Source organism: Aedes albopictus, chromosome 1 (assembly GCF_035046485.1).
Source record: "Aedes albopictus strain Foshan chromosome 1, AalbF5, whole genome shotgun sequence".
Taxonomy (NCBI): Eukaryota; Metazoa; Arthropoda; class Insecta; order Diptera; family Culicidae; genus Aedes; species Aedes albopictus.
Genome location: NC_085136.1, coordinates 310,625,684 through 310,650,488, shown reverse-complemented (window position 1 = coordinate 310,650,488; position 24,805 = coordinate 310,625,684). Strand labels below are relative to the sequence as shown.

General features: G+C 33.9%; 2 protein-coding genes across 2 annotated transcripts in view; one reads left to right on the top strand and one right to left on the bottom strand.

The window, feature by feature from the left end:
* Positions 1-7,468: 7,468 nt before the first annotated feature.
* Positions 7,469-13,618, bottom strand: LOC115257280 (uncharacterized). Its single transcript, XM_029856733.2, has 5 exons — positions 13,459-13,618; positions 12,957-13,397; positions 12,012-12,692; positions 10,907-11,217; positions 7,469-9,603 (listed from the first exon to the last, which is right to left on the bottom strand). Exons 1-5 carry the CDS (start codon positions 13,616-13,618, stop codon positions 9,085-9,087), a joined length of 2,112 nt encoding a protein of 703 aa, XP_029712593.1. The 3' UTR covers positions 7,469-9,084.
* A 6,716-nt stretch (positions 13,619-20,334) lies between these two features.
* The window catches only part of LOC109423546 (protein slender lobes), a 31,787-nt gene continuing 27,316 nt past the window's right edge, over positions 20,335-24,805 (top strand). Inside the window, exons 1-2 of the mRNA XM_019698533.3 lie at positions 20,335-20,551; positions 20,664-21,712. Coding sequence (XP_019554078.2) covers positions 20,521-20,551; positions 20,664-21,712 — 1,080 coding nt within the window. The 5' untranslated portion in view covers positions 20,335-20,520. The remainder of the gene's footprint in view (positions 20,552-20,663; positions 21,713-24,805) is intronic.

The following is a 24,805-nucleotide window of genomic DNA, read 5'->3' as shown; positions in this document are numbered from 1 at the left end:
CGTTGACAGTTGAGCAAATGGCAATGGAAAAAAACTTTGTTGATTGCGGCAGCTTGAAAATCGCGTTCGTCGGTCGAGAAAAAGAAAAAAAAATGCTCGTCTCAATTAGTTAAACCCGTAGGAACCATTTCCGTCGTTCCGTTGTCCAACCCGTAAGTTAATCGTCGCTGCTCCTGGCCACTAAGTCCGTTTCGTTCGCGTCGTACTGTCGCCGGAATCAGTCATCTCCAAAACAGTGACCGATTCCGTTAAGTTGGGCTCCATCGTGTCGGTGAGTAACTTTATTTTTAATTTGATTTATTTTTCATTTAATTTCAATAATCCAATAATTTGAATTTAATTTTAATTTAATTTTAATTTAATTTTAATTTAATTTTAATTTAATTTTAATTTAATTTTAATTTAATTTTAATTTAATTTTAATTTAATTTTAATTTAATTTTAATTTAATTTTAATTTAATTTTAATTTAATTTTAATTTAATTTTAATTTAATTTTAATTTAATTTTAATTTAATTTTAATTTAATTTTAATTTAATTTTAATTTAATTTTAATTTAATTTTAATTTAATTTTAATTTAATTTTAATTTAATTTTAATTTAATTTTAATTTAATTTTAATTTAATTTTAATTTAATTTTAATTTAATTTTAATTTAATTTTAATTTAATTTTAATTTAATTTTAATTTAATTTTAATTTAATTTTAATTTAATTTTAATTTAATTTTAATTTAATTTTAATTTAATTTTAATTTAATTTTAATTTAATTTTAATTTAATTTTAATTTAATTTTAATTTAATTTTAATTTAATTTTAATTTAATTTTAATTTAATTTTAATTTAATTTTAATTTAATTTTAATTTAATTTTAATTTAATTTTAATTTAATTTTAATTTAATTTTAATTTAATTTTAATTTAATTTTAATTTAATTTTAATTTAATTTTAATTTAATTTTAATTTAATTTTAATTTAATTTTAATTTAATTTTAATTTAATTTTAATTTAATTTTAATTTAATTTTAATTTAATTTTAATTTAATTTTAATTTAATTTTAATTTAATTTTAATTTAATTTTAATTTAATTTTAATTTAATTTTAATTTAATTTTAATTTAATTTTAATTTAATTTTAATTTAATTTTAATTTGATTTTAATTTAATTTTAATTTAATTTTAATTTAATTTTAATTTAATTTTAATTTAATTTTAATTTAATTTTAATTTAATTTTAATTTAATTTTAATTTAATTTTAATTTAATTTTAATTTAATTTTAATTTAATTTTAATTTAATTTTAATTTAATTTTAATTTAATTTTAATTTAATTTTAATTTAATTTTAATTTAATTTTAATTTAATTTTAATTTAATTTTAATTTAATTTTAATTTAATTTTAATTTAATTTTAATTTAATTTTAATTTAATTTTAATTTAATTTTAATTTAATTTTAATTTAATTTTAATTTAATTTTAATTTAATTTTAATTTAATTTTAATTTAATTTTAATTTAATTTTAATTTAATTTTAATTTAATTTTAATTTAATTTTAATTTAATTTTAATTTAATTTTAATTTAATTTTAATTTAATTTTAATTTAATTTTAATTTAATTTTAATTTAATTTTAATTTAATTTTAATTTAATTTTAATTTAATTTTAATTTAATTTTAATTTAATTTTAATTTAATTTTAATTTAATTTTAATTTAATTTTAATTTAATTTTAATTTAATTTTAATTTAATTTTAATTTAATTTTAATTTAATTTTAATTTAATTTTAATTTAATTTTAATTTAATTTTAATTTAATTTTAATTTAATTTTAATTTAATTTTAATTTAATTTTAATTTAATTTTAATTTAATTTTAATTTAATTTTAATTTAATTTTAATTTAATTTTAATTTAATTTTAATTTAATTTTAATTTAATTTTAATTTAATTTTAATTTAATTTTAATTTAATTTTAATTTAATTTTAATTTAATTTTAATTTAATTTTAATTTAATTTTAATTTAATTTTAATTTAATTTTAATTTAATTTTAATTTAATTTTAATTTAATTTTAATTTAATTTTAATTTAATTTTAATTTAATTTTAATTTAATTTTAATTTAATTTTAATTTAATTTTAATTTAATTTTAATTTAATTTTAATTTAATTTTAATTTAATTTTAATTTAATTTTAATTTAATTTTAATTTAATTTTAATTTAATTTTAATTTAATTTTAATTTAATTTTAATTTAATTTTAATTTAATTTTAATTTAATTTTAATTTAATTTTAATTTAATTTTAATTTAATTTTAATTTAATTTTAATTTAATTTTAATTTAATTTTAATTTAATTTTAATTTAATTTTAATTTAATTTTAATTTAATTTTAATTTAATTTTAATTTAATTTTAATTTAATTTTAATTTAATTTTAATTTAATTTTAATTTAATTTTAATTTAATTTTAATTTAATTTTAATTTAATTTTAATTTAATTTTAATTTAATTTTAATTTAATTTTAATTTAATTTTAATTTAATTTTAATTTAATTTTAATTTAATTTTAATTTAATTTTAATTTAATTTTAATTTAATTTTAATTTAATTTTAATTTAATTTTAATTTAATTTTAATTTAATTTTAATTTAATTTTAATTTAATTTTAATTTAATTTTAATTTAATTTTAATTTAATTTTAATTTAATTTTAATTTAATTTTAATTTAATTTTAATTTAATTTTAATTTAATTTTAATTTAATTTTAATTTAATTTTAATTTAATTTTAATTTAATTTTAATTTAATTTTAATTTAATTTTAATTTAATTTTAATTTAATTTTAATTTAATTTTAATTTAATTTTAATTTAATTTTAATTTAATTTTAATTTAATTTTAATTTAATTTTAATTTAATTTTAATTTAATTTTAATTTAATTTTAATTTAATTTTAATTTAGTTTTAATTTAAAAAAAATAAATTATTATTGAAATTGCAGGTACAATTACAATTACAGTTACAATTACAATTACAATTATAATTACAATTACAATTACAATTTAACTTTAATTTTAATTTTACAATTATGCTGATAATAAAATTAAAGTTAAAATTAAAATTAAAATTAAAATTAAAATTAAAATTGAAATTGAAATTAAAATTAAAATTAAAATTAAAATTAAAATTAAAATTAAAATTAAAATTAAAATTAAAATTAAAATTAAAATTAAAATTAAAATTAAAATTAAAATAAAATTAAAATTAAAATTAAAATTAAAATTAAAATTAAAATTAAAATTAAAATTAAAATTAAAATTAAAATTAAAATTAAAATTAAAATTAAAATTAAAATTAAAATTAAAATTAAAATTAAAATTAAAATTAAAATTAAAATTAAAATTAAAATTAAAATTAAAATTAAAATTAAAATTAAAATTAAAATTAAAATTAAAATTAAAATTAAAATTAAAATTAAAATTAAAATTAAAATTAAAATTAAAATTAAAATTAAAATTAAAATTAAAATTAAAATTAAAATTAAAATTAAAATTAAAATTAAAATTAAAATTAAAATTAAAATTAAAATTAAAATTAAAATTAAAATTAAAATTAAAATTAAAATTAAAATTAAAATTAAAATTAAAATTAAAATTAAAATTAAAATTAAAATTAAAATTAAAATTAAAATTAAAATTAAAATTAAAATTAAAATTAAAATTAAAATTAAAATTAAAATTAAAATTAAAATTAAAATTAAAATTAAAATTAAAATTAAAATTAAAATTAAAATTAAAATTAAAATTAAAATTAAAATTAAAATTAAAATTAAAATTAAAATTAAAATTAAAATTAAAATTAAAATTAAAATTAAAATTAAAATTAAAATTAAAATTAAAATTAAAATTAAAATTAAAATTAAAATAAAAATAAAAATAAAATTAAAATTAAAATTAAAATTAAAATTAAAATTAAAATTAAAATTAAAATTAAAATTAAAATTAAAATTAAAATTAAAATTAAAATTAAAATTAAAATTAAAATTAAAATTAAAATTAAAATTAAAATTAAAATTAAAATTAAAATTAAAATTAAAATTAAAATTAAAATTAAAATTAAAATTAAAATTAAAATTAAAATTAAAATTAAAATTAAAATTAAAATTAAAATTAAAATTAAAATTAAAATTAAAATTAAAATTAAAATTAAAATTAAAATTAAAATTAAAATTAAAATTAAAATTAAAATTAAAATTAAAATTAAAATTAAAATTAAAATTAAAATTAAAATTAAAATTAAAATTAAAATTAAAATTAAAATTAAAATTAAAATTAAAATTAAAATTAAAATTAAAATTAAAATTAAAATTAAAATTAAAATTAAAATTAAAATTAAAATTAAAATTAAAATTAAAATTAAAATTAAAATTAAAATTAAAATTAAAATTAAAATTAAAATTAAAATTAAAATTAAAATTAAAATTAAAATTAAAATTAAAATTAAAATTAAAATTAAAATTAAAATTAAAATTAAAATTAAAATTAAAATTAAAATTAAAATTAAAATTAAAATTAAAATTAAAATTAAAAATAAAAATAAAATTAAAATTAAAATTAAAATTAAAATTAAAATTAAAATTAAAATTAAAATTAAAATTAATTTAAATTTAAATTTAAAAAACGGCCTCCGAGTTTTTTTTATTGAATATGTTTCGTCCAGCTTTCATTCGAGGCAAGAGGTACGGTTGTAGTAGTGAACGTCGACAAAAGTTCACTACTACAATCACACTTCTTGCTCGGATGACAGCTGGAATGAAAACAAGCAGCATAAAATCTATGCCTAACATTCGTCTAACAGCCCATAGTAAAACATGTCTAACGTTAGTCTAATGTTAGACTAACAAACATATTTCGAATTTGCAACATGTCTAACAAAAGTGTGTCATATCTGTCTAATTTTAGACTAACATTAGCCAAAAGTGAGACAAAAAGTTAGCCTAACATGCTGGCCAGTTAGTCTCACATTAGGCTAATGTTAGGCTAACCCTCCGTACTGGGTTCGCTTTGACAGCTGTCCACCCGCGCCGTCAGGTGTTGCGGTGTAGGTGGTCTTGGTCGAAAGAAAAACTGGGCGAAATTTTTGATTTGGAAAGATTTTTATTTTCATTATTTGCAAAAGAATCGCTTAGAAATTTCATAAGGCTCTGGGTCTGCCTCTGCTGCGATGTCCTGCTGGGTTCCAGTCTAACGCTTGCTTGCATAAATTCTAGATTGAGCTTAAATAAGGGCGAAAGTAACATGAGAGAGTTCTCTTCATCGACTCTCTCTCCTGCAAATTAAAGTGACAAGATGCAAGTAAGGTTGCACATTTTGGTCATAAATCGCTAGGTTGCGATGCAATCTAGCGTTTAAGTGTAAACAAGTTCGATTGAATTTGCATCTTGTCACTTTAATTTGCAGAAGAGAGAGTCGATGAAGAGAACTCTCTCATGTTACTTTCGCCCTTATTTAAACTCAGTCTAGAAATATTTCGTTTCCGCCCATGCGTAGAGTGTGGCCGACTCACTTCATTTTCGGTTTCAGTAACGATTTTTTGGGTTTCGAAAACAGTATTGCTTTTTTCACTGAAAATTTTCGTTGCTTCGCTGGGATACATCACAGAGAACAGACATCCAGGCTAGAACAAATTTCATTCGGAAGGTTGTGCAAGGATTTGAATCTTTACTTGAGTTTGCAAGTAAAATAAATATAAAATCGATTATAAGTTGGCATATCCACATAAAATCGAACAAAATCGATGCACATCTCTGAACAAAAATGTCAAATTTTCTCCATTTTGTTTTGTTCTCCCTGTTCTTCTGGTTGGAGCTTGTTTGTAAACAACAGCTGTTCCCGGAAGTGATTGTTGTCTACATAGTCTACGGATTATTTTAATCCTAAATATGACATGAAATAGTAAATATAATATAAGATATTATCTTCTCAATAACATATTTCCCATATTTCCGAGGTGTTCGTTGTTGTACTCGGTAACTCCAGCAATTCCTACTGCAGAGCGACCAAGGAGCGACCAGCTGATGGCCGACGCCTCAGCCGATGCTGCTGATTGTTTACCTGGAAAAGTTGTCAAAATTTTCGACGTGGCGTCGCGACGCCGTAACATTTTAAGAGATGTTAGCCGTTTCCAGCGTCAATTTTCTTCGATTTTCGAACGATTTTTTTTTTCCATTTTGTTCGATTTTTCAGATATATTTCATTTTTATCATTTTACTGGTATAAAATCGATTTTAACTTGGAAAATGGCAGAAAATGAAGAAAATCCGAGAAAATCGAATCGATGTTCAGTATAATGAAAATAATTATGAATAATTCAAAAAATCAAACAAAATTACGGCTTATCGCACGGTAATTGAATCAAATCGGTTACTGCCGACCCCCTCGTTCTGAACTCAATGTGAGGTGTCCAGGAAAGCTTGGAATCAAGAATGACTCCAACGTACTTTACCTGTTCAGTCACATCGATTTCAGAATCAAAGAGACGCAAAGGTCGAACGCCATTACGGTTTCGCCTTTCCGTGAAAAGAACAATAGATGTTTTACTCGGATTAACCGAAAGGCCATATTGGCGACACCAACCCTCAACTACCTGAAGGGCGTTTTGCATCAGGTCGAAAAGGGTGCTGATGCACATACCAACTAACAATGTTAGGTAGTCGTCGGCAAAACCATAAGTAGGAAAACCGCTATTATTGAGTTGCCTCAATAGCGTATCTGCTACGAGATTCCACAAAAGCGGTGGTAAGACTCCCCCTTGGGGGCATCCACAAACACTCTATTTCCTAATCCCTGCTAGACGCAATGTCGAGAAGAGATATCGGTTTTTGAGCATTTGGTGAATCCAATTGGAAATCATTGGAGATATACCATGACTCCGTGCGGCTTCCAATATGGCATCGAAAGGCACGTTGTCAAAGGCACCCTCGATATCTAAAAAAACACCCAAACAAGATTGCTTTTGAGCGAATGCTTTCTCGATATCGTAAACAACCTTGTGTAAAAGAGTCACAGTGGACTTACCAGATTGGTAGGCATGTTGGTTCACATGAAGAGGCACGTTGGCCAGATGAACATCACGGATGTGATGATCCACAATGCGTTCTAAGCATTTCAGAAGAAAAGAGGTCAAACTGATAGGTCTGAAACTCTTTGCTTCTTCATACGACGCACGAGCCACTTTCGGAATAAACTTTACAGTAATATCCCTCCAGGATTTGGGAATATACCCTGTAGCAAAACTGCAAACAAGTAGTTTTTTCAAAACATGTTTGAAATAATCAAATCCCTTCTGAAGCAAAATAGGATAAATCCCATCTGCCCCAGGAGATTTGAAAGGAGCAAAGCTATTAAGAGCCCACTCAATCGATTCTATAGTTACAATACTGCGAGCCGAAGCTAAAGAATCATAACTACAAGCAGTGTTGCTGATCGGTGATAAAATAAGCGAAGGGCGATGAATGTTTACTCAGCATAGAAGAACGAACGGTGAATGAACACATTTCATCGTTCGACGATTTGTCCATCATCGACGAATGAATTCATTATCCGATCGGCTTCTGTCCTTCATTCATAGTTCACTGTATCTTTGATCACTGCTACTGGTTGAATTATCAATCGCTTAACGATGCGAGTGTTTCTGATTCGAGCCAGCCACTCTTCGCGAAGATCAATTATATATTCATCTCGAGCAACTTTTCCCCACATTTTTTCCCCAAATTAATGGTGATTGAAGGCAGTGAACTGGAATCGGAGAGCTTTGTCTTCGCTTAACAGAATTTTAAACATTTTTATCTATAACTAGCTGTCCCGGCAAACGTCGTTCTGCCTGCCTACTGTGTTTTTTTTACATGCAGCTCTGTAAAAAAATGCCCCGCAAAATGGACTTTCAAACTTTCTCGTTTTCGGTGCGTTCCAGGTCGATTTTCCCAATTATTTTTTCGTGGTGTAATGTTCAGGTTCACATGAAGATTTAACCCATTAGAGCCAGATTGCCTTCGCTGCCGCAACCTCGCTGGCCTCGAACACGTTTTTTATGCTTGGTTTCTTTGCCGGGGTCACATTGACCCCTCCAGTTCCAAAGGGGTAAATTTGGTTGCTACAAAAATGACGACAACTGTGATTACTTTGTAGCAGCATATCGTTCATAGTGATTCATACATTACATTTTTACGTTTTATGTAATTTTTATGATCAATGATTTTAGAAATGAGGTGTGTTTAATCCGTTTGTAGTCAAAACAATAGTACTTTTTTGACCAAATTCGAAGTTTTTATTTTTTAACTTTTATATGATGACAGCAGAACAACTCGTTTTAAAAAAGGAGATTTTCGTGCGCAGAGATATTTGCTATAATATTTTATTCAAAATTCAGAAAACATGCTCAAAACTTACTCAAAATTGAGAGATCTATAACTATGCCGAGGCATGTATATAGTTATTATTGGATATGAAAAAGTTAAGTTTTTAACTTCTTTGAAAATATTGACCACCCACATTATTTACATTTTAAAGAGGGCCTCATTATTAGGAACAACTTTGTAGATGACCAAACAATCATTTGAAAGCGCTGAATGTATCTTTCCTCGTCAATATGGATCATTGGCCACTGTGCATGCTCGTATGCAGAAGGGAAGTGGGGTTTGGCCTCATATTCCTAATATCACCCCCACCTCTCCCACCGCCCCTCTGCGCACGGCATTGCCACATCCTTAAATTACGTATCAATATCAGAAGTTTTCATACAAAAAATGGCAGGTGGTGGGCATTGAAAATGGATATTAATCGCATGGCATAATTTAAGCACGTTTTCTAATATCGTTGTGATATTCAGAGTTAAAATATTAAACATAAAATAAAAATATAAAAGAAAGTCTATTATGGGGAAAGGGAATGGAATGAAACAGCTGAAATTTGTGCGTGACAGAACAATAAAACAATAACTATTTGAAAATCTTCACTTTATTTATTTCAAATTTCATTTCAGCCACATTTGAGCAGAGAATTATTTACATTGTTAAACGGGTTTTCAATATTCATTTGAATGATTCATCATCATCCAAGATTTTTGCCACTTTTGGAAGCAAATCCGAGTTCATCTTTAGCAGCATAAGATTTTTCAATGTTTCATCACTCAGCTTCATTCGATAGTCAGACAGGACGATCTTCGTACGGCTAAAAAGCCTTTCAACTGTGACTTGCGTTGATGGAGCAGAGATAACAGCCAATGCCAGACGGTGCAGCCTTGGATTACAGAATTTTCGCTTATTCCAATATTCCACGATGTCAAACGGTTCTGCATTCAAGCCGCCCTCACATTGTCGAAACGAGATATTGACTTTCTCGCGAGTTTCAAGTGTGATTAAGTCAATCAGTAGCGAGTCATCTGGGGGCTGAACATGTTCTGATGACGATGAGTCTTCTTCAAAAAAGTCAGTCAAATAATCGTCGACGAAGTTGGATTGATGAAGTGAAGTGTTCTCTTTTTCATTGCCTTGTCGCATTTGTATTCCGGTGATTTCATCGAGTCGTTTATCCAATGTTAGTAGGTATTCCTAAAAAAATGAGACTTAAAGTTTCATGATATAAATGAAATTAAAATACTGTACACAAAATGAAGCAACAATCGATTCTATAGTAAAATTAAGCAAGGTTGCGACCATTCATTTGCAAAGATTTACATTAATTTGCTATTATCTCAGTTCAGAAGCATGTTATCGAAAATCAATGTATGGATGAATTTAACCTTGTAGTTTTATCTGAAAGTTTGCCGAATATCATTGGGGTCGCAAACGTATACCAAAGTCTTGAGCGAGCTGTGAAGGCAACTCTCCACGCGGTGAATGTAAATTACATTCACGCTGTGGAAAGTTGCCTTCACAGCTCGTTCACGACTTTGGTAAGCTTGTGCGACCCCAATGTTATTCGACAAACTTTCAGATAAAACTACAAGCACAGACAAACAGACGTCTCACTCTACTCACTTCCCATCGTTTCCCTTTTTAACGGATTATTCAAATATTCCGTAGTTCGCAAATTGCTCACTCATGGCGCTCGCATCTCTTTTGCTCCTGTTTGACGTTTGCTCACTACCGCCATCTACTCAGTGGGTTTGCGTACCACAGCATAATTAGCATTGGGCGATTATGTTTGAGTGACGATGATTTTTATCGCATTTTGTTCCAAGTGATACGTCTGTTTGTCTGTGCTACAAGGTTAAATTCATCCACACATTGCTTTGTGATAGCATGCTTCTGAACTGAGATAATAGCAAATGAATGTAAATCTTTGCAAATGAATGGTCGCAACCTTGAAATTAAGAACGTCACCAACAATTTTCAAATCTGTAGATATTGCTGAATCACTTAAAACTGCATTGAGATACTGTTAATGTTACCAAAACCATGGTTTCTCAAATCATTTGAATGTCCAAGACGCACGACTTACTGTGTAATAACTGAATGTATAGCAATGTTGACTACTTTTTGGCGAATTCAACAGATTTCTGTACACTCAGAAATAAAAGTATACACGCAATTACTATTATTTATGCATTTTGTATCCGCATATCTCTCACACTCTTTCTGTTTTCATGCTATCCGCTGCTTCGTCTGGGTTGACAAATCACTTCGCTTCAACCCAGGCTAAACGGCAGATAGCATGAAAACAGAAAGAGAATGAGAGAGATGCGGATACAAAATGCATAAATAATAGTGATTTCGTGTATACTTTTATTTCTGAGTGTAGTTATTTGAAAATAGTTCTCAATTTTACCATAGAATCAGTTGTTACTACAATACAATTTGTTACTATATATAATAATTCAGAAACGTCGAATTTTTTTGCTGCTATACGAACCTGTGCTTCCTTTTTGTCAGCTGGGCTTAATCTCTTCGAACCGACAAAATTGAACCTCGGATCCAAAAGTAAACATGCTTTGAACACCTTGGTTGAGCTTAGCTTCTTGATTCGTTTCTGCATGGACTTCAGAAGCTTTGTCGCCAAGATGTTACCTTCCTTTATGCCGTCGAGTTTAGCTTGACATACAAGCCAGTCAGCATAGAATTGCGACAATGGCACATGATCCTTTTGTAATCGCAAGGTGAGCTCAAACAGGGGTTCGAAAGCAGCACCAAACTTCTCAATGAATTGCCACTGGCGAGATAAATCTACAAGAAAAAACAAGCGAAATTTATTAAGCACAACGTCAGGGCCGTCCATTAAGTACGTCACGGTCTTAGGGGGGAGGGGGGGTTTGTGAAAGTGTGACAAGCAATGTTTTAAGTATAGGAAAACCCCGTACGAAGGGGGGAGGGGGGGTCGAAAATTCCTAATTTTAGCGTGACGTACTTAATGGATGCTCCCTCACCGTGATAATGAACATATTTTTTTATTCAACCCCACTAATCTAATCATCGTTACAGCAGAAAATGCATAAATCGACAATGATTTTTCATAAGGGCCTAACTGACTAGATCGATTTCTCTTCGTCGACTCTCTCTTTCGCTAATAACTTGATCAAAACAAACAAAATCGTTATTCTTTTTGTTTCTATAGCAACACGTCAACACGTCTTCTTCGCATTTCAACCAAAAAATCTTTGAAAAACTTAATACACATTCTGTGATAACATCAAGAGAGGATCGATGAAGTGAACTCGAAAATGTCAGTTAGGCCCAAATGAAAAATCAGTGTCGAAATAATAACAATGATTACAATTTTTGGACATCGTGTATTATACATTATATATCTATCGATAGGGTAAATCGCTAAATATTGCACACCTTCAAAACTCGCCTGCACATCTCATAAGAAAACTGAAAAGCATGAAGTGTGCAATAACTGGCGATTTACCCTAATGGAGCTATTTGCAATTCGAACTAGTTGGTTGCTCAATTGGTTCAACTATGACATTGTTTATATTAGTGGGGGAACATGGAATCGAAAAAAACTGATAACATACCTAGAGAAGCATCCGTGTTTGCCAGAATGGACAAGAAAGGACTTTCCCGCAAATCGAGCAAATACTTAAGGACGATATACCAAACATTCCAGCGAGTCTCGTTGATTTTGGGTGGCAGCGGATACTTATGCATATGAAAAAGTTGTTGGAATGCTTTGTGGCGCATTTTGATACACACTTTGTTTATCATTGCCAAGCGTCCTTTATATTCTTTCAACACATCCCACACAGCAAGTTGTGCTGTATGAGCTGCACACCTTGTGCTCTCTATTAGATCTAACTCAATCAGATCATTATCATCCGTGTCGTCTTGGAAAGCGTGGTCCACTAGCTCATGATCGGCGTCGAAGTCGTCCGTCGTCAACTCGTCTCCATCCTTGATCCATGATGATTCATCATCATCGCCGAGGTCGTCGTCATTGATATCACTGGAGCAGCCACCCACATGAGCATCAATCATCGCTTTTTCTTTTCGGACTATGGCTCCAACAGATGGACCTTGATCGTCATCATTGGAATCAACGAGTCGCTTCAGCAGTTGGACGGACGCCACCATATTGGCGCCGTTGTCGTGGGCAACCGTCAACAGCTGGTTTTTAGCTATGCCGAACTCCTGGAATTCGTTGTCCATTACGTGCTTCAAATTTTCCTTTGTTTGGCGATCTATCATTTCATGTAACGCTGAAAAAGATTATAACATTGATCAATCCCATTTCTTAAACCTCCCTCCATCCAGGCGCTATCCATAAAGTACGTAGACTCAATTATGGCAATCTCAAGCCCCCTCCCCCTCGTAGACTTTTGTTCATACAATTTTTTTGAAATTTGTGTGGATCGTAGACTTCAGCCAGATCCCCCTCCCCCTACTAAGATGCTACGTAGTTTATGGACAGGCCCAAAAGTGAATGATAAGTGGGCAGTGGCTATGAAAATAGAAAAACTTACCCAAGTGCCGGACAATTACGCAATCCTTCTCGTTTGTAAATTGTACATTGATTCCGAAAAATGAACGACCGCGGCGAGATGCAGAGTCAATTTTAGCGTGGATTACCTTTCCACGCATTTCGTCGATCATCAGTTTCTTTAGAATTTCGGTGGCAAGTCCAACCAGCTTGGTCACTTTGTCACGGGACATTTCTAAATCTACGGCTTTCCATAGCGGACCCACCAGTATGGTCATGCCCTCCCAATCTGGGTAGCGCAGCGGCAAACTGTTTGTTGTGGCCAGCTTTAGAGTACCAAGAATTATCGTCGCCCGATCGGTTTCCACCATAATCTTCGTCGTTTTGGACTTCTTCGTAGGTGGCTCTCCGGAAGTTCCATCGCCGATTCCCAAATTGTTGGCCACTTCCGGATGGCTGCCTATAATGTGGCGCCGGAAGTTCGCTGAGCGGAAACAGAGATTTGATTGCAGTATTATACAGGGAAGATCAAACGTTCAACTTACATGGAACTAATATTTTTTGCCCGTAATTACACCGGTTGCCGTTTTTCTCATAAGCGCTGCACCGATAAGACACTGTTTGACCGTTTTGTTCTTTAACTTCGTCAACAACACTCAAAATTATTTGTTTTAAAGTCTTTTTCTTCACAAGCGGATTATCCATTTTGAAAGCGAAACCCGGGACGAAAACAAACTAACCGCAGCTGTCAAAGTTCGCGAGCGACGAGCACACAACAGCGAATGAATGAATAAAGCGTGGGGAACATGAATGCAATGAATGAACGGGAATCGTTTGGAACTTGTCAATGTGATCGTTTTATATTTTTCGCTCTCGCTTCCATTCGCATGTTGTGAATGTATTCACGATGCGTCGATGAAAAATGAATGTTTACGAATAATGGATCGCGAAGATGCGTAAATGAATGCTCGTGAAGAAGATCCATCGCAACATTGACTACAAGAAAAGACATCAGGTTCATCCGAAGATGTAATATCCACACATCCAGGGAAGTGTGTGCTGAATAAGCATTCCAGAACTTCCTCATCGGAGGAAGTCAGATCGCCATTTGGCAAACGAAGTTCGTTCACCCGGAAATCCTTAGATTTCGCAAGGATTTTGTTTAACCGACTGACTTCACTCAAGCTGGAAACATTTGTACAAAGGTTTTTCCAGCCGGATCGTTCAGCAGACCGAAGAGCTTCCCTGTAGGCCTTGCGAGCCGACCTGAAAGCCTCCGGACCAGCCGAACGTCGTCTGTTCCAACTCTTTCTACATTGTTTCCTGAGTTTCACCAGATCAAAGTTCCACCAAGGGGTTCCTCTTGTGATCTTCACAGACCGTAGAGGGCATGCTTCTTCAAAAGCTTCCATGATGAAGGTCGTTGTCGAGGGGCGAATCACTAGCGCATTTTCGATTCAGCCTTGCGTATTGACATACGCATTGGCGCATTTTGTTACGCATTAGCGTATTAAGGTACGCATTTCTAAAATTGAACAACACCTGTCAAAATTTTACACCATGCACTTTTCAACGCATTGATAAAATTGTTCGTATTTTTATACGCATTGTCAAAAAAAACTTGCATTTTTCTACGCATTGATAGAAAACACGCATTTTTCTACGCATTGATAGAAAACACGCATTTTTATGCGCATTGGTGGAATGCTCGCATTTTCATACGCATTGATAAATAACACGCATTTTCCTACGCATTGGCGTATTTTTCAACAAATTATGTATTAAAACTCCAAAAATTCGTCATGCATTCCTGGTGCATTTTTAAACGCATTGGATATTTTGGCGCATTTTTCAACGCATTACATTTTCAAATGCATTTTTCAACACATTGGAGCATTATGTAACGCATTTTCATCAAAACGCATTTTCGATTTGTAGTAGATTAATGTTCCTAAATAAATAAATTGGATAAGAAAAAAAAATGTAGCTAGTTTAATTTTAGAGTGCTTTATACCAAACCCAAACGTACTATAAAATGTCCGGGTAAGAAAAATGGTACGAACGGGAAACAGCAAACGAAAAAAAAACTTCGAGGGGAAGGATGGTCATCTTCGTATTATTTCTCCGCAGAGAGTGTCGGTATGCGAGAGGGATTTAGGTCCAGACAGCGAACGAACGGCTTGGTCACGAGGTGAATGGATGGGCCTAAATCCCTCTCGCATACCGACACTCTCTGCGGAGAAATAATACGAAGATGACCATCCTTCCCCTCGAAGTTTTTTTTTCGTTTGCTGTTTCCCGTTCGTACCATTTTTCTTACCCGGACATTTTATAGTACGTTTGGGTTTGGTATAAAGCACTCTAAAATTAAACTAGCTACATTTTTTTTTTCTTATCCAATTTATTTATTTAGGAACATTAATCTACTACACGATTCAGTTGTTTTGGAAGTGATCCGCCCCTCGGTCGTTGTAGTATCAACGGCATCATCTAAATCACTTGGAGTGTCAATGGATGGTGAATATCCATGAAATTTGGCTGCAACCAAATCAGTATAAAGATCCCAGTTTGTTGACCGAGGATTCCTGAAACGCAATGTTTGCGAAGTAACATTTAAATGTTCAAAAAAGATATAGCGATGGTCAGATAAAGATTCTTCATCTGACACATGCCAATTGGTCAGCTCGTGACTAATTCTGCTAGAGCAAAGCGTTATATCTAACACTTCCTCTCTAGCAGATACCATGAAGGTTGGGCGGTTGCCTATGTTAAGTAATGCAAGATCTGTACTACTTAAGTACTCCATCAAACTGGAGCCTCTCAAGTTAATGTCTGAGCTACCCCAGATGGTATGGTGAGCATTAGCATCACTGCCAACAATTAGCGGAAGGCCTTTTGAAGTGCAGTATGCGATGACTTGTTTGAAAGCATCCGTAGGGGATGGTTCATCATGCGGTAAATACACAGAACAATAGACGTATTTCCTGTTGAGGTTTCCAACAGATACATCAATTGTGATAGCACATACATCTCTGGTGGTTAGTTCAGAGATGAGTGTAGCAACTATTGCGTTGTTGACAAGCACACAGGCTCGAGGCATGACACGCGAGTTTACCATTTCATGTTTACTGAAAGTGGCAAACACCGGGTTCACAAGGTTTCCTAGATAGAAATTTCCCTTACGAAAGTAAGGTTCTTGTACCAAGGCCACTTGGGCTGTACCATTTTGCATAAGTCTGCAAAGATTGATCGTTGCTGTTCGTTTATGCTGAAGATTGATCTGAGCTATCCTAACCGTAGCCACTACCCAAACTTCGTGGCCGAGCGGTTAGCGGCGTCAGTCGTTTAGGTGTCTCGTAAGCCTCGGAGTGTGGGTTCGATTCCCGCTCCAGTCGGGGAAAACTTTTCGCCAAACGAAAAATTCTCCACTGGGCCACTGGGTGTTATATGTGTTGTCCGTTGTCAAATGTTAGTATTGTTCAGTCTGTAGAGGCCGCAAGGTCGAAGACGGTGTAATTGTCTTTTAACTAGGTAAGATTAAACTCTTCGCAACAACAGCACAACTAAGAACAGCAACAATAAAACCAAATCGGTATCGATTGGAAACCGCCAAAGGCGAGGATACACAGAATACACTGTGTAAATCGCATAATGCGAAACCATATAGGTGAAAATTTAAACTAATTAACAACATCTTCATAATCCCGCCCTTATTTAACCTCAAGTGAGACTAAAGAAGGGCAGCTGATTGTCTCCGAGAAACACAAGGTCCACTGCACCATTGCTCCGGTTAGCGCAGTAAGGGCTACATACTGTGGAGGGCGCCCTGGTACTCCACAGGCTCCGTTAGAGGTTAGGTTTTTATTAGACCCCCCTCCCGAATAAAAAATACAGTAGAAAAACCGAACGTTGTATTGTAACAGTACTGTTTAAAACCATATTTTTACAATAGACACCATTGTAAAAATAAAAATACAAAAACAATAAAATGTAATGTAAACACCATACAGTAAATTGTAAATAAGATTTTTACAATATTCTATACGGGTTGTTAAGTATCGTAACAATATAAAAAAATATTTTTCTCCATATATATTTTTTTGCAAAACCATACATTATATTGTAAATGAATTGTTATAAATTCTGACACGTGGGTTTTAATAAACCGTACATTGTATGGTACACGTATGGTTTCAAACAATAAAATGTACTGTTAATATTTTGTTTTTAATTGTAATTTCACTACTGGTTATACATTTAATTAAATGGTTTCGGAAAGGTTCTCTTTTGTTATGTTGTATTGTTTTACATTAAATAAACCATATAATGTTATATTATCTTGTCATTTTCCTCCTGTTAATGGCATCTTAGGCTTGCTATAGCATTATGAGAATGCGCTTTGGGAATTCTCCAGAGCGTTTTGGATAACCCTTCATATATTGGATGGGCCTTTTCATTTGACGTCTTAAATCAGCTGATTTTTCGGGCGTTTGACAGTTCTTCTATGAAGATGACACTTTCTTGTTAGCATCTGTTGTTCAAGCTTTGTAAACAAATGCATGCACGGAACTGTCACATGAAAAGGCCTATTGCCCACGTCTGAGTCTGAGTCGAGGTCTGAGTAGTCTCTGATTGCATTAACAGTTGAAGCTTAGGCTCCCATGCTCCACCAGCCAGATAACCGGGTTTCGCAAACTAAGCATTATTTGTGGCAACACTTTGAGCGGCATGATGGAACTATGCCGAGCGCGCTAAGTATTATTAGACTACTAATGTAGTTGCATGAAGTGGGTGACGAGGTACATAAGTATCATTACAGCGTGCTTAACCGTTATTGCAATATTGAGGCTCCAGTTTGACCAAAGTTTGAAATACACGGAGAAATATATAACAACTCATGAGAAAACTGTCAAGTTCGATTTAAGTATAAGTTAAAGATGGCTCTGAGTCTGGATTTAAGTATATGTTAAAGATGGCTCTAAGTCAAAGATAAAGTTCGTCAATCGTATTCCTCTCATCGCACTTTACATACCTAGCCCACCATATCTCTTGGATCTGCAGTTCTGGTTTACTACTTATTTAAAAATTTTATTGACTTTAAATTGATGTTTCAACTTATTCACTTTTTTTCTTTCCTTTTCTTTGCATCAAAAAAGTCACAAAAATCAACAAAAAAAAGCACGGAAAAAAAAATCCAAAACTGAAAAAATAATTAAAAATGTACGGAAAAATAATGTTTCGGAAAAGTGAATGGTTCAAACCTGAGTGTCGCGGACTGACTCAATATGCTCTCTCAGCGGGAGCCAAACATTGGGAGCCAAACATTGAAGATAGAGGTTATGTTAAACCTTGTTGTACCTGTGTACTTGATTGAAGAGTATTGCTATCTAGGTACTGCGGATATAATCAAAACTGTTGTCACGATGTCTCCATTTGCTGCTATCAATCCGTTGGAAAGCGAGGAGAAGAATAAATATTGTTTTGAGCCCATTTTAGCTAATTTTGTAACAACTATCCATCCAAATTTCCATCGCGAATGGAAAATAATAAACTTTGAACACGACAACAAAATTGGAATAATGGTGGATTGATCATGTTTACCATTTCCGAACAGCGTCGCGACGGCATGTTTGATAAACGCGCTGAGAGAGGTGTTTGCAAGAAAATTGAACGCTCGTGCGTGTTTACAAGCTGTGTGCCGGGAGTGTGTTGGTGTGTGTTGGCTAGCTTGAGAAATAAAACCGTTTCTATCCGCAGCACCTAGGTTCAAACCGGGGGGAGCGACACTAGTTTTGCCAAGCCGAAAAACCCCCAAAAAAGCCGAAAAAAGTCGCAAAAACCCGGTAAAACCCGCAAAACTTTTGCGAGTTTTAGCGTCTTTTTTGGGCTTTTTTCAGCTTTTTTTGAGGTTTTTTGGCTTGGCAAAACTAGTGTCGCTCCCCCTGGTTCAAACGTAAGAAAAACAGTATAATAAATTGTTACATAAAAATCAAATGTAAATGTATAGTAGCTACAATGTGCGAAGCTTTTAGCGTACCATTTCATTACAATATACATTATTGTAGCTGGTACACTGTATGGTGCAGGAATGGTTTTCACCAAACACCCTATGGTTAGTTTTTATCCGGGTAGCCATTCATTCCTAGGCACGGTAAGCATAAAGCCGCATCACACCATGAATTAGGAGTCACCTGTTGGTGGATTCTTACCACCGGAACAGGTGGTCCGTAGTGTTATTCTTAGCCAATTGAGACAATCGCTACCGACACTACACAGCTATCTAGGCAGATCGAGAAAAGAAGTTAATATTGATGATCAACTTCATACGAACTCGAACAGCCGACAAATCCGGAATATCCGCATTAATCCGTTTCTAACCGTCGCTAACCGTTGCTAAGCGAGCTGCTAAGTGATCAGCAGTTAGTCGCGGTTAACGACGGTTAGGAACGGATAAATGCTGATATTCCGGTTAGAAAAGGATATGTCATTCCCCTTGATCATAGCCAATTGGCTATGATCATAGCAGCACAGACAAACAGACGTAACACCAGCGGCGTCATGGTCGCAATTTTTTCCGCAGTCAAGTTCGCAGATTGTGAACAATCCTCGGTACTCACTTTACGTAATTTATGTTTAGTCCCTTACTGTCAGATCAGTGTAACACGCTAAATAAAATTTACACAAAAGGCAATTTACACGGAAAAAAATACACACGGAGCCGCCAAACTACCCAAAATTGAGTTCTTTTGACGCAATCCCATAGTTCGGCCCAATAAGCCAAATTTGAGTAAATCGATTGAACTCACACTAGGTAAGGTGAGGAAAAGAGGGAAAACAACCTAATTTTGGGTAACTAGTTTATTCGATATACTCAGCTTTGAGTAAAATCGACCCAAAAATTAGGTAGTTTGATTTCTCCGTGCACGGTTATGAATATTTATTGGGTACCGGACTGGTCACCGAAAATTTGATCGTTTTCTTTGGTACATCGAGGTCTTGAAATTAGTCTATGGTGTTACGTCTGTTTGTCTGTGATAGCAGGTTATGCTGCGCAGTTTTCACACATTTTCAAACCTGCGTCCAGAAAGCATCAACAAATTGATCAAAATTGAAAAGAGTGCTGTAATGGTTCATTGCGCAACGCAAATCAGTGCTATAATGAATTATTACAGCACTGCTAATTTGGTGTGGGAAATCGGTGGGAAAGTAGGTAAAACAGCCTATTAACGATGAGAATTTGTAAAAAAAAACTTTTTTTTTATAAACTGCTGTTTCGGTGAGATTGTCCACTGTAGATACAGAACTGAGACCCCATTTTCGAACTTACCGAATTTCGACCAAAAACAAGCAACTGAAACGCCTTGTAACGCATTTTCAAAAACCATTCACGCACACAAACACCCAAACGCGCAACTGTCAGAACGTCGCCTCTTCGCAACCGAACGAACGAACCGCGAGCGAGCGACCGACCGAGCGCATTGTTTTGCGTGCGTGCTGTTTTGTGCAAGTAAAAACGTGTTTCATTTCGTGAGGGACGGTAATTTTCGGTTATTTTGTTCGGAATTTATCAAAATTTGGGTTAAAGTGCGTGAAATTCACAGTTCGCAATGAGCAAGGAAGAGGAAAAACCAACCAGGGGTGAGTTATTCTGGGCGAATGTGGGGTGGGAGACGATTGATGGATTTCCATTGACGCAATGGCGGTTCTCTTCGGATGATAACATTGTGGGTCGTTTTTCCTCTCTTTGTAGTGACTCGCGGAGCACTTCGACGGATGTCGGTGGAGCAGGAACCGACTTCGGCACCTGGTACGCCTAAAAAAAGCACGGCTACGGCCGTTACATCCAAGAAGCTCGCCGTGCTCGATGCCATTCAGGAAGGAAGCAATGGACCATCCGACGCCGAAGTTGACGAAAATACCGCTGGCCGGGAGTCCAAGGGAAAGAACGACACATCACTGGCCGGCAATCGATCAGTTCACATGCCAAAGGAGCACGAAAAGAAGGCAACGACTGGTCGTCCGGCGGTGTCCATGCTGACTGTGGAGAATGTCAGTAAGTTGGACAGTTTTCTGGATATTCGTCGAACTCCGCGGCGGAGGCCATCGCAGGATCAGACCCTCACGCCACAGACCCTTCCCAAGCGGGTAACCCGGCGGAACAGTGTCACCTCGGACGATGGTAATCTGGGTGCGGCCACGCCGAAAACATCCAGAACCCGTCATAGCATTGCCGCCCAGGCCGTTATCGCCGAAGACGACGAAAAGGAAGAACAGACAGGAAATGTCTCGAGTACGGCCGAGGCCGATCTGTCTGACTTGGACATTCGTAAGCTTCGGAATAGATCGATTTCCAAGTCGCCCGTCCCCGGCAAGAACACTTCGGCGGTTTCGATCAAAGAAGGTGACGTCGCCGCGACCAGCCCCGTCAAAGCAGGCGGCGAACCTTCCAGTTCTCAAAAGCCAGAAAAAGCTCCTGTCAGTCAGGAAGATAAAATGGAAGAAAGCGAATCGTTCGTGGACGTGGTAACGGTTACTCCGGCCAAGAGCGACAGCGCCATCAGTGTGAGTTCTTCCCAGGTCAGCGAACAGCAGCAGCAGCAGTCGCAGAAGACCCCAGCAATGGTGGCGGCGGCGGCGGCAGCGGTGAAGGATGTGAAATTCGACGAAGGTACGCCGGATCAGCTGAACAAGAGCAAATATCCGAAGACTCCGGTTGCGGTGGCAGCCGGCGGAAAGCGGCGCAAACTGAGCGAACTGGCGGCGGAGGCGGCGGCCGACGAGGACGAATCGCTGACGACGGTGAGTAATGGCGGTGTTGCGACGCCGCAACTAAACACAATTTTTCTGGGCCGGTCTAAAAAAGAATGAACCCGTTTAGTAATAGCATAAATGCAGCATGGCAGTTCTCGCGCGGTAGTAGTTGCAACAATAACCTGAGCCGCTCTAAAAACCTGGTTTCCCTGTCGGGAACAGGCAGACCAAATGAGGATGTTCTTTCTGGGTATCTGGAAGTTTTGTCAGGCTTCTTTGAGGGAATCTAATCGGATCAAAATTTTTATCTCTATCCATTCCTTTGTTTTATCTTGTTTTAAGCTACACTGAATGAAAAATCCACCATGCCATCACTAAGCTCACCTTGTTTAAAAGGATATCGATAACATTTTTGTTATCAATCGCTAGAAAACAAAGTTGGTCGATCATATAGTCGGAATTCCATTTTCATATGATTGTCATCCAGGTTCACATCATTCGGTCGGTTAACCATGCTTACTTACTTTCAGTCCTGGGCACCCGCGGTGGTGCAGAGGGCCGAATTGAAAGATTTCCATCCTGGGCGATTACTAGCCATCGCCTTGACCTGTGGCCAGGTCAAATTTCTGTCGACTTGCTTGATGTCGCCGCCATGAGCCTCTGGGTCTGCCTCTGCTGCGATGTCCTGCTGGGTTCCAGTCTAACGTTTGTTTGCAGGTTTTGTTTCCGCTCCTGCGTAGAGGCATCCGCAGGCATCTATTGATGAAGACCTGCAGCCGGCGAGTGTTCTCCAGGTTTCACTGGCGTATAGCAGTTTAGATTTCACGTTCGAGTTGAAAATTCGGATTTTGGTGCGTCGACTAATCTGGTTATTTTTCCATACATATCTTAAGCTCGCAGGAGCAGCCCTCGCCTTCTTGATCCGTGCACCTATGTCGATCTTGGTGCCGCCATCGGCCGCCATTTGGCTACCAAGATATTGGAATCATTCAACAGTTTCCACTGATTGCCCAGCTACCGTAAAGCTGGAAAAGTTGACCGCGTTTACATCCAACGATTTGGTCTTGTTGACGTTGATGGTAAGACCTGCCGCTGAGGACCGATTGGCAAGATCATCGAGCTTGCTCTGTATATGGGTCATTCCACGCCAAGTGACCGACCGCTTGCAATCGACCATCACGGATTTGAACCAAATTTGGCTGAAACATTTGTTTAGATGGAAAGAGAAAAAATCCAAATTTTGGTGCCGATTGGATCACCCCTCGGCCCGTGGCAGCACCCCTCGTTTTGGCGGATATGAAAATTATCCTCTCTTTTATTTTTATCATTGAAACTAGAAATCCTCTACATAGAGATGAGCGGAAGTTACATACGTCGATTCGGCAACGCTGTTTGTTTTGTTTACAACAGCTGCTAACACTTGCTACAAAGCTAGATGTTCAAACTTTGTGCGTGACTACGTTGTGGTTCAAGTTGATTTGTTTACATTTTCTAATTATGGTAGATTTTTTTTTTCAAAATTTTGTTGAAATAGCGGAGCAATCGAAGAAATCCGAAATTTATTGCAAAAGTGTTACGCCAATCATATCGGCAGAAGTGAAGCAAGAAGCAGCAATGGAAGTTTTTTCGACAAGTGGAGCAACAAAAGTGTCATAAGCATGAGCTTTTGAAAGCAGTATTAACAGGCCTGGTAGCGAGTCACTTTTTAGTGATTTGGTCACTATTTTCGAGTCAGTCACTAAAAAGTCACTATTTGCACGAAAAAGTCACTAAGGTCACTTTTTTCAGAAAAATTGTCACTAAAGTCACTATTTTGGTAATACGACAACATGGAGAAGACAAAATAGTAATTTAGATTAGAACGCACCGCCAAAATTTTCTTCAGAATGCTTATTTCACAAAAAAAATTCGGCTGCGCCGTTTATTACACGGTTGAAGTTGTCTTTTTTAATGGGGCCTATAGCTACAGTTTCAATTCTTTTTTTGGAACTTTTTTGTTTTTTCTCTCGTTTGTCGGGTGAAGATCACTGCGTCCAGATTTTAGAACTATTGTGATATACCCTTTTGCTGTGAGGTACGCAAGTTATCTCAGTAACATATTTATCACTGAGATACCTTGGTATCGACTGAACTTGATTATTGATGAATAGAGATCCTGAGTTACAGTATGTGATTCCCCCATTCTGGCGAGACTAGCTTTATGAAGCCAACCACGTCCTTGGGAGATAAGATCCATATGTCAGCAGGCCCTAAAAAGTGTGGAACTTTAGATAAATTTGTGAAATATTTAAACTTATCCATTTTAACAGAACACTATTATTACTTCATTATTTTCATTTTAAATTTCTGTACTGGTAATGATGAGATATTTGAACATTTTAAGCCTAACTTTACCAAACATCGTATGTAACATATGTAAACAAAAGAGAGATTTTCACATGAGGCGCTAAATTTCGTTAAGAACTACTTGTATCACTCACCCTTGAGGATGAATTGTAAAAAAATACCCGGATTTTTTTTACGTTTCTGAAATGCTCAATGTATGAGTTGCTATAGGAACAGCGAACTTCCCCTTCACACTCAATCCTGAATTGCCTGTTCGGTACTTTTTTGACGAAAATAGAACAGCAGAACTTTTTCGGTAGCTACGGTAATCGATTTTACTGAGGCTCAGTACACCAACTGTCAAAAACGGGTGCAAAAGGTAAACAATCCGTTATTGCTGTATTCAGCTGTTCTGTTTTCGTCTAAAATTTACCGAACACGGTATTCAAAATTAAGTGTGTTCGATTTTCTCCGTTCGCTTCAAAAACCAGTTCGATAAGGGCAACAAAATTGCAGTCATCGCACCGTTAGACGTCAAAACGGTGAACTATGTTGGTTCTAATGAGCACTCGAATGAATTTCACGATCCCATTAACGCCAATGGACTACCCGCTTTGCGCGTAGCCACAGTTGATCAGCAGGAGTAAATCAATTTAAATTTGTATGGCGAAATGCATCTAAACTTGAATTACTTGAAATATAAAGCTTTTCCCGAAAAAATATTTGCAGGGCTGTTACAGGTGGCGCGGATTTTGCGTTTTTCGCGGTTTTTGCGTTTCGCGCGGATTTCGCGCGTTTTTGCTCATTTTGGCGCGG